A 10,698-nucleotide genomic window follows, 5' to 3' on the forward strand; every position below is an offset into this window, starting at 1 on the left:
TCAGAATTTTAAGGCTGATAATTAATAAGGAATTGCATGTAGCATTTATGTTGTCACACTGCTGCGGTGGAATCTACACAGCCATTAAATTGAGAAATCCAGGATCTTTGCTGTAGTAGATGATAAGCTGTTTAGATATACTTGACCTGTAGTTCTGTCTGCCTCTCTGTTAAGAGGTACCTGCAGGACTGATGTTTGTTTGACCTGGTGTAGTTTGGATGCCTGACTTGTGAGGAGACTAAGGTAATGGACTAGAGAGGAAAACAAGCCAGGTGCCTTAGTATTTCTTTGTACATCTGTGTCTGTCCTAATTTTCAGACTTTTTTGGATCTCTTTCAATGGAGTCTGGGCTTGTGAAACATGTTTGTAATACAGTGGCCTTAGGTGTCTGACGCTCACCTGCTCCCTTGCACTTGAAGAAGCTATTGATAAAAGACTGCTTGATATTACTGTGTTCCAGAGACCGCTCCTTTCCTGCAGTAGCATCAGGATCGATCAGAGCCTCTCATCAGCACAGTAAAAATCTTGTCAAGAACTTTGTCCTCATGCATTGTAAGACAAGGCTTTATTGGTAGTTAACATGTGCTTTATGTTTTTGTGTCGGGGTGGTGAACTTTCTTTTTTGGCTTAGCTGTTGCTTCATAAGGTAGTCATGTTTCACTGAGGATCATCTTGATTTCTAGACATTTAAAAGAAGAATATAAACGAAAACTGGTCTCCTGCTGTACTTGCTTCTCTTCCAGCATTCCAGACATCGGTATTTCCAGTATCAGTTTGTCACTTCAGTCTCCCAGCTCTCCCTTTGTACTGTTATCTCTGCTAGGAAGCAGCTGTTTCATTCAGCTTGTGTGCTTGTTTTGCATAGATTTGCATAAATAATTGAAGAACAAAATCAGATTTTTAAAAAACTTGCTCCAAATGTAGATGCTAGATACATAAAAGCTGACACTTTTGTGAGTCTTCAGGCTATTTTTAATATTTTACTGACTGGGGTCGATGTTGCAACCAAAGCACCACTGCTTTCAGGAGTAAGCTAGCAGCTGTTAGGCACGAGGAAGGACCTGTGTGTAATCACTGACATAGCGAAGTGGATTGCTGCCCTGAGCAAATGTGCTGGGCAGTGAAAGAGCTGAGAATTGACAACAGAGGAAACATCCTCATTAACTGTCGAACTGGGGTTGCATTCCCCGTGCTGTGCCTATCTGCAGCGAAGTAGGACCCGCAGTACACAGAGGCGTAGGGCTGGGAAAGTGCGCGCGTGTGGTAGCGGACGGACAGGGAAGCGGTGTGGAGCCGAGGCCCTGACTGGGCACAGATGGGTAAGTGGTAGGAAGCCGGGGTATCCGGTAGCTCTGGAGGCGTTGCTAAGCTGAAGCCCTTAGTGGCTCGCTTGTCATCTTCGATTGCCTCCCTGTTATGCTGCTCTGCTTTTCGGCTCCCAGCAGTACTAATCAAATGACTAATCTGCCTTTTTTGTGTGTGCAAATGTATTGCTGTGGAATGGGTGACTTGCTCTCCCTCCTGAGCCTTTTGAAACAAATGTTTTGAGACTGAGAAATCGGCTATTTTTTTTCCTCATGTACATTTCTAGAACTGCATCATAGGATGAAAAATGCTTCTGTGTCTTGCTCTCTTCACCCTTCCCCTCCCTCGCCCCCTCCCTCCATGGCAAACTTGAAAGTTTTTGAACTGCTTAACTGTTTTGGACAGTTGGAAATCTATTTCTAAGCTCAAAAATATATTATTCTTGCTAAGTGTTTTAAAGTCCTTCCACGCTTCTGGGTCTGCTCCTCAGAGTATCGCATATTTTCCTGGGGGCAAATTAATCAATTCTTGGATGACAGAAGTAAAAGGCTAGCTGCAAGAAGGCAGGAAACTGGGTACCCTTTGATCCTTGTGAGGAAGGCGAGGGAAGGAACATCTCCCTTATTATATCAAATCACAATATGGGGAGAATCAAAAAAAATCTAATTCTTCAGGTCTTGGGATTGCTATATGTGTTGTCCCAATTGATGTTTCTCTGTATGGTTATTGCTCAACAAAGCGCTGAAGCTGGAGACAGTGGCTGCAGAGTTGGACTTAACAGAGAGCAGAAGCAGCATGAAGCTGGAGTCTCTATGGAGTTGGGCCACTCTCTCGCATGCTAACCCAGAATGGTTTATTTTCAGTATGTATGCAGCGTGTATACAATACGTATACATTGTGGATGAATTGCCCCGGCTTATGAGAAGGCAACTCCTACCTTGTCTGCATGCTTCCAGACGCTTTCACATTTCTGTAGTGAAAAATGACAGAAGTGCTTTTAGCAGTCAACTTCATTTTGGGGCTTGGCATCAAATTCTTACTGGGTGTTAAATTCCTTTTTCCTCTGAAAACCCAGCCTTAATAGGAAGTCAAAGTTGCTAATCAAAGTCCTGGTATACTGTGGAAACTTATAACCCTGTCTGTTATCAGTTGACTAATCAAGACGAATAAACCAGAATCAAACCTGACAATCACTGAAGTTTGATTAAAAGTTGGTTAGACAGATGCACAAATATCTTACTGGATTAATTTATTTAGAAAGATGCACTAGTTTTAAAAACTGGTGATATTCCAGATACATTCTTAACCCTCAAAACTTGCAAGAAAAACTAAATATTTTTATTTGCTGAAGTGACTTTAAACAAAGTATTCTTAATGTGTGTGAATTTCTGTTGCTTCTCATCTTATACTCTTCTGCTCTTTTTAATGTCATCTCCTTTAATTTCAGATACAAAGGTTTTGCAGTATTATTTTAATCTGGGATTGCAAGTAAGTGCTTTTACAGGCAATTTACTGTAGTCATTTTAAAAACCGCTGCTTGTCTTGACAGATGTACTGATGTATTTGAGACTTGCCGGTGCACTAAATGTGCATCCTGTGCACTTGACTATTAATACATATAGGCTTTCTTGGAGGAGATTAAAGTACAGCTCAGGAAGTGAAGTTCTAACTCAAATCACAAAGCGCGTTAGTACGTCTAGTTGTTCACTTTGATTTTTGCAGAGGGCAGTGGATAGATATTCTTCCTCCTGTGAAGATAAAGGGAGGAGTGTGAGCCATTCTTAAAATTTGTGTATGTGCACATCAAAGACCACTCAGATATATGGTTTGAGTCCTCTAGGACTTGTTCAGCTGTGTTCAGACTGATTAGCACCACTTAGTGTTCTGGGAGTCATTGCTCTGCTTGAAGAGTTGTCCCTGGTACAGAAGGCAGTGCTGGTGCTGCTACACAGGGAAGTAAAAAGCACGTCAGCTCCTTCAGCTGAAGAAACAAAAGTCTCTGAATATGACAGTCATTAAGGAGGGAATCTTGATTCTCTGTAAAGATCTGTAACAAGGAACTGCAATGTAGAACTGAAAGCAAAATAGGTGGCTGTCTTTGTAGGTATTGCAGTAACTTTTCTGGCAGTCTGCTTTTTTTGGGGGGGGGGGAGGAGGGTGTACCATCATCTTAAAGTGATAGAAGGAAAAATACACTTCTTCCTACTTTTAAATCTGAAAATGTTAGTAATTTGGAGGAGGAATGGAGACTGTGGTTGTGCCTTTGGCCTTGATGTTTTTTTCCCCCCCTCTTTCCAAAGTATTATCATCAGAGCTATTGGCATTCCATGGTGTATGTACAGCCAGTGCCGCCACCATCACCTGTGGAAGCTTATCCAGCGTACGCTGAGCCTGCGCCAGTCCTGGATCAGTCAGTACCTCAGCTCTACACTGATGCTGGGCGGACTGAAGTCCATCAAGTTCCTCTGGAAACACCTACAAATGGTTAGTATTTAAGACCACATGCATGAGTTATGAGAAGCTAGAGAAGAGATTTTTAGTCTAGGACTGCTCCATAGCAGCCTGCCAGCACCTTTGTTATCCAGTCGGAAGCATGAGGTTGGGAGAACATACAGCGTAAGCACTGTAATAGGCTGTTGCAGTTCCTCTCCTGTTTTTGGTACTACTCAAGGTTATGTCAGCATTGCTGTTTTAGTCCCTAATGTCAAGGGCTTTGTAAAGCCATAAAGAGGAAAATGTACTGTAGCTCTGTATGTGGTATGCTAATTTGGAAAAGCTTTCTAAAATTGTGCTGGATGCATGTCTCTGATAAGCAAATAATCAAGGTATCAAAACAGAATACATGTACTTAAAACTTGACCATCTCTTTCACTTTGGCAAGCTCTGAGCACAGGTATGTTCACTCTGTAGGTATTTCTTTTGTAAGGGAAATGCTGCAAACCTTGTTTTCAGGCTCTGCGTGCTGAGTTACCTTCCAAGTAGCCCTTATTGCTAGCCATGTCTTTTACTGTGTGTAAAATTTATAGCAGAACTTGGCTTAACCTAGCAGCTTTGTAACAGGCTTGTAGATATATTTGGCAGTAAATAAGAGGATTGCATTAAATGAGGTAAAAGATATCAGAAAGGTCAGATGCCTGGCTCATTAAAATGGCAAATGGTCAGTGTTGGAAAGGAGCACATGATAATAAAACTATTGCTCAGAGTATATGGGCTTAATGTTCTGATAATACTCTAGCGAGGTCAGCTGAAGTGTTTTTTTTACACAGATCAGTGTTGTATAGTCAAAGGTTAAATAGGGGAAGAATATATCATCTCTCTTACCTGAGTCCTTCTTGAAAAATTTGCCTCTTTAATACAGGATGTTGTTATGAAATTCTTGAACAGGGTTTTGTGAAGATGAGTGAGTTGCCTTCTAGTTTAATTCAGGACCTGAGATGACCCCCCCCCAAAAAAAAAAAAAAAAAAATTAGGAGGGATATACATGGGCACAGAATTGTTGTCACCTAAATGGATTTTTCCCTTTTGCCACCTGCATAACACTGTTCATGGCAATGAAGGTCTGCATAAAAATAGTCATAAAGCTTAAAATATGGTAATTTTGTCTAGGGTGTATTTTGTTTTGCTTTTTTTAAGGTCACTTTCAAAATGCAGAGCCTCCACCCCCGTCCCATGGAACAGTGTATTATCCAGTGGTGTCGGATCCCTTCAGCCAGCCGTCTCTCCCTGGGTTTGACTCTTGTATCTCTTTAGTACCTACCTATCACTATATTAGTTCCTGGCATCCAGTAAATCCATCCTATGGAAACTCTCCCCGAATTCCTAATGCTGTAAGTTCTGGACCATTGCACCAAGTCAGCTATATTGCCTCACCTAACCCTGCACCACCACATTATGTACCTCAAGGAATGTAAATCTGAGAGATGTAAGCTCACTTCTTGCACTTGGTTTCTCTTGTTTCTTTTTTGTCAACTACCTGTTAATATTGTTCCATAACTGTTATCCTGCCCCAGCGGGCTGGGTACTGGTTGATTAAACTGTGTTCAAATTTCATGTTTCTCTTCTGGTTTATGCTAATGATATTTAACTTGACAAGATGATGTTTTAGGGGATTACACAGGAAAGCATAATAAAAGACTATACACAAACAGTAGTGCTGGGAACACAAAGTTTGTATATGACTATATAAAATATATAAAAAACATATACTATCACTAAAGGAAACTTGCATCATATACCTCTGTGTGAGGGGTTACACTGGAACACTTGGTCACGTGGTTCTTGTTTGAGTACTAAAATAGGCTGCTGTTGCAACTAAGAATAAAAACTGGGTGCAGGGTCACTGAAGGACAAAAAATAATGTTTAAAATAGGTTGGCTTTCTCACATTTCCCCAAACAAAACTTTATTTGCCATTAGTGCTCACATACTTGTAATAGCTGTATTTTCTCTGTTTAATTTCATTCTGCATTGGCTTCATGTCTCTTGAAGGTTAAAAGAATACTGTTTTGATCTGTTCTGCTGTACATTACTGTATATTTGTAAGATTTGGTTTGTGAAAGGTGTTGCACAAATGGTGGTAGTCTTGGTGTTAAACTTGCACTGATAGCACAAAATAAAAGCATCTAACACACTGAAATGAGTGATCGTTTATCTTTGACAGGGTAAGCTCCTTAGAATGAGTCGTCCAGGAGAGTAGACTGAAGAAATGAGCTGTGTCGTATGGGATAAGACTGATCATTCTGACTTGCTTTTTTTGTGAAAGTTGGAGAAGGAAGATAGGAGCAGCTGTCCATGTGAGAAAGTGCAGTAGAAAACTCTGTTTTTGTTAGAGCTGCAGTCCCTGTGAGTTGTTTCGATAAGCTTAAGAAAACGTGAATAGTCTGTGTACGTGAACGTCTGATTCTTTCAAATGACTGTCCTTGATGGGAACTTCACGGTATGGACAAAATCTTCAAGCAGCTGGTGCCAGACAGGGAAACTTCAGTTTCATGTGACTTCAGCATTGGGGTCTTTGTGCTCGTTTCTGAAAACCAGGGCTTCCAGATCTTGTAGGGAATTTGAATCCCTCCAAATTCAACACGGCAAGTATAGGTAATAAATGCCCTTTAGATAAGGAGAGAACCAGTAGCTTCAGAAAATGGCACATTTGCCTGTTGACTTAAACTTTGCAGTCCCATGCTGCTGTGCAGTTGCTTTTCTCTTTTTATTCTCTCCTGTATGACTAAGTAGTCATGAAAAGGAGATGGACTATCCGGAATTAGGAGGAGGAAAAAGTATAGTTACTTTGTATATCTTTTAAGTAAACATGGGAGCAAAAAGGTAATAGGAAGATGGCTCCTTATAGCTTTCTCTTAAATTCATGCAGAGCTTTTGGTGTTGATCATATTTCTTCAAATTTGAAGGGCTCTCCTCTGTTTTCCCCACCCCCCCCTTTTTTTTTTCCACCTTGGGAGAGTGGTGATTTAATTCTCCAATGTTTGGACTCTTGCAAGTTTGGCTTTTGGTTTGTCTCCTCAGCTCTAGTTGCTATGCATTTAACTTGGCAGTCTAATAATGACTCTTCAAGAGGGAGGAGCCAGGTGACAAGTCAAAGCATGAGGAAAACTGACCCCTGAAGAGCTAATTTGATTATGAGCTGCTGTACTGTTTCTAACACACACATGCATGTGCGCACACCTTCCCCCTTACACCCCCCCACTTAAGAATATATCTACCAACTACTTGAAAGCAGGTAAGACCTTGGCCTCTGTATTTCTGCCTCTTTGATAGAGCAGCCTTCACTTGCACAGACCTTTCTCAGAAAAAGGAAAAGAGTACCACAGGATTTTTTTTCTTTTCCCTTCTCCGAAAAAGCTTCGAGTAGATTAATCTCTTAACTCGGGTGCTTTCACAGTTCCTTTGTACTTCCTGCTCTGTTCCATGGGGCAACAGGTAAAAGCAGCCGTCAGCTGTGTCCCCCTCGCAGCCACACGTGCCATCGCTGAGCCGGGGGACAAACCTCTCCCTTCCCAGGTCTTTGTGGGGAATAACACCTCCTCCCTCCTCCTGTCGGTGAGACAGCCTGGCTTTTCCTACACTAACGGATATCATGGCGAAGAGCTGATGTTTCCTCTTCTGGCGTTAGCTTGTCTCCTGAAGTCAGCTTTCTTCTTTTCGTTAGAGACACTGAGTGATAATTCTGGTCCGAGTCAAGCTTTTTGCATTTTTCTGCTTATGCTTCTGGTAGCTGGATTCTTCATTGATGCCATGGCTCGCTTTCCATGTTCTGTGCGCTTGGATATGGATCCATCATATCAAATAATGCAATTTTCATATATGTACTGTGTGGCCATTTAGCTTATGGCTTTGACAGTGCACGCATAGGAGACAGTACCTCTGCTGTGACTTGATACATGCATTTTTGCCAGGGCTGTTCTGGCTCAAAAGTAACTTTTTGAACTAGTAGCTGGGGGAGCTGTCTGGAAAAGTTAGCCTTGTGTCCTGGGGTTTGTTAACAGCAGCTGGTCTGGCTTTGTAAATGGGGAGAGCAAGGGAGATTGATCTGCAAAATGTGACATAACTTCATTGATCAGCTTTCATTTAGTAGAATAAACAGCTGACCTCTTATCTCGGAGCCTGCAGCAGCTTAAGAAATGGTGATTTTGTGTTACATCAAAATAATTTAGCCTGGTATAGAAACTGCAGGGCTGCTGGCATCTGCTGCCTTGAATTCTGCTTTTCAGAGCTGTCGTGGGCTCTGTCAGTGGCTCTGTATCGCTTATTAAAAGGGCTGTCGCAAAGTGCTGCCCTGCTGAAGAGATGGCTGAGGTGTGAAGCAAACGAGCTGGCTTCTGATCTGGAGGTTTCTAGGCCTGGCTCCGGCATCCTTGTACTAACGATATTCCTAGTTTTGTGGTCAAGCGCTCCAGCGACTGATGCAGCAAAACGGCTGCCGTCGCGGGGGCTGCGAGATGATTGTGACCAAACTCGCAGAACTCTTTTCTGGGGGAGCTGTGGGGGGTGTTCGGGGTGTCTGTGCGCTGTTTTGGCTTTTGCCGTGGGCACCCAGATGCGGGCTCAGGCCCTGGGGCAGGGCAGTGTCAGCGGGCGGTTGTCCAGGCGCGCTGGCGTCGCCGCATCATTCAGTTACCTCTGCCGCGGTTCGGTGCGAGCCCAGGGCTCTGGGCTCTGGCGCCCAGCAGAACTGCGGGGTCGGTCTGCGCAGTGGGATGCAGGTTTGCAGCCCCAAGTGCGCTTTACCTCTGAACAGGAGCACGGAAACGTGCGCTAGCATTGATTGCTGTTGGGGGCAATTATTTTCTTTCAGATTGATTTCTCCCCCCCCCCCCCCCCCGTTGTGCTTCCTGAGGTACGTGCTTGTGGCGCTTGTCTCCTGCTTCTCCGCACCGTGCTCTCAGTACGCGAAAGGCAGCGGCCCAAAGCAGATCGGCAGCTGAAGGCTGCGCGGGAAAGATGCGTCGGCTGGCCGTGCCAGGGCGCTCTTCAGGGGCGAGCGCTTCTGGCTTCCTGGACCCAATAAGCAGCCTCGGAGCCAAGCCTGCCTCTTCCTAGAGCGCAGGGTGAGCCACGGGGTTGTCCGCAGTCGTTCTGGGGCTTTGGGGGGCGGGAGGCTCTTGTCTTGTTCTTGTTTTGTTTTTCAGTATGCCATCCTCCCCTAAACCGCTGAAAATCTCTGTGTTTGGAAGGAGCAGGCTTTGGTCCGACCGTATTTGCCGGCAGGTCACCGGATGCTGGGATGTGCTCGTGCTCTTGGCGCACCGCTTGCTCTGAGGGCAGTTGCGCGACGTTGGGCAGCATCACCGGGGTCCTCGCCGCCGGCTCCCCGGCAGCTCTGTCTCCATCCTGGCTCGGCCGCGGCCGCTGCCTCGCGGCTCGTCCCCTGCTGCCCCCTCGCTGTCCTGCGGCGTTTTTCTGTAGCTAGAAAATAACCCTGGTCCCAGTTCAATCTGTGCATATTAACATCCATAACGCTACTTGCAGCAGTGCGCTAGAGGTATAAGTCTCTTTCAGAAAATCTTTTGAATTGTAAAATTCGTCCATTATGAAAGATAATTATTATAAATACCGGAGAGAAAAATGTTACAATTGTGCCTGCCAGCAGCATTAGCCTGCAGGGCTGTCATTACGTCTCCCTCCCGCGCTCTCCTTTCCCCTCGGTCGCACAAGAGCACCACGCTGAGTCCTACGGCAAGTTGCTTTTCTAGCTCTGTTGTCTTGTTTTACTCGCAGCTTCCTCTTCTCTCTGCAGTGCTGCTGGGTATCTTATTTATAAAATTATACTGTCAAATACAGCATTATGCATGGAAGATATTCAAAATATAAATCCAGACCCATACTTCCAAGTAATTGCTGCTTTGATAATGCAGAAAGATAAAACTCTTGGATCAGGACTCTCTAGCTTTGGAATAAGAGCAGAGTTTACATTTTGCAGGGCAGGCCTGCATACAAACTCGTACTCACGGTCAAGTCGCTGTCGCTTACCAGATCTCACAGGCAGTTGAGCTGAGGCAAACACGCAGTAGTTGAGCCAGTATTAGCCGCAGGCTAAGAGCGCGTACGCAGACGGTTACTGCAATTTAGTCATCTCCGAACGGTGGGTAGTCTGCAGGAACAGGAGCATGTGTCCGAATCCTGATGGCTTTGTGTCTGTGTGCGCTGGACTCTGTTCGTGGCAATATTTATATCCCAGATGCTAAACCTTGCCCTCACTGGAGCCGGTGAGAGCTTCGCCATCAGCTTCAGGGTGCCGGGGTTTACCCCAAGACAAGAGTTGCTGTTTCTCCTGTTGAAGGCGTTGTCATAGCCTTGGCAACTGCTTGACTTTGTGGTGGTGGTGAAAAGGGCCCTTTCCTGAGGAAGTGAAATATCCTATAATGATGAAAAATAGACCATCTAACTCCCTCTGCCCTCTTCTTTACATATTTTTGCTGTTCTCTATGTTGCCTGTTTGCATTTTCCATTCAAATCTCAGACTGTGGTTTCTGACTCTTTTTAAACCAGTATTTCTCTATTCTTGTTCTAGTTGAAAGCTGAAACTTCACTTTTGTGGTGGTTGTATGAATGTGTGATTTTTTTTTTTTTTTTTTTTTTTTTTGCAGTACTTCTCAGGGAGTGCAATTAAGAGGAGATGCAATATACTGCAAAACCTTTTCCCCCTTGCCCACCTCCCTCCCCAGTCAAACACGGCATTTTCTGCTGTAGCACATCTGTCTCGCTCCGCAGTGATGGCTGAGGGGCTTACGGCATTTTCAGGTACAGCTCGGTTCCCATTTCTGGAATAGAAAATACCACTGGTGCTTCAGGGTGTCTTAACTTTGAGCTCCCAGGCTTTCCGATGTGAGCCGGGACTGTGCAAATACAACTCTAGAATGTTCTTTTTTCGGTCTGTTCTTAA

At 44.2% G+C, this 10,698-nt stretch overlaps 1 protein-coding gene across 1 annotated transcript in view; it reads left to right on the forward strand.

Moving 5' to 3' along the window:
- The window catches only part of ALG13 (ALG13 UDP-N-acetylglucosaminyltransferase subunit), a 34,655-nt gene extending 28,730 nt beyond the window's left edge, over window positions 1-5,925 (forward strand). The window contains 3 exon segments of the mRNA XM_067304443.1: window positions 2,753-2,793; window positions 3,606-3,789; window positions 4,939-5,925. Coding sequence (XP_067160544.1) covers window positions 2,753-2,793; window positions 3,606-3,789; window positions 4,939-5,216 — 503 coding nt within the window. The 3' untranslated portion in view covers window positions 5,217-5,925.
- The last annotated feature ends 4,773 nt before the right edge of the window (window positions 5,926-10,698 follow it).

Source organism: Apteryx mantelli, chromosome 13, assembly GCF_036417845.1.
Source record: "Apteryx mantelli isolate bAptMan1 chromosome 13, bAptMan1.hap1, whole genome shotgun sequence".
Classification (NCBI taxonomy): Eukaryota; Metazoa; Chordata; class Aves; order Apterygiformes; family Apterygidae; genus Apteryx; species Apteryx mantelli.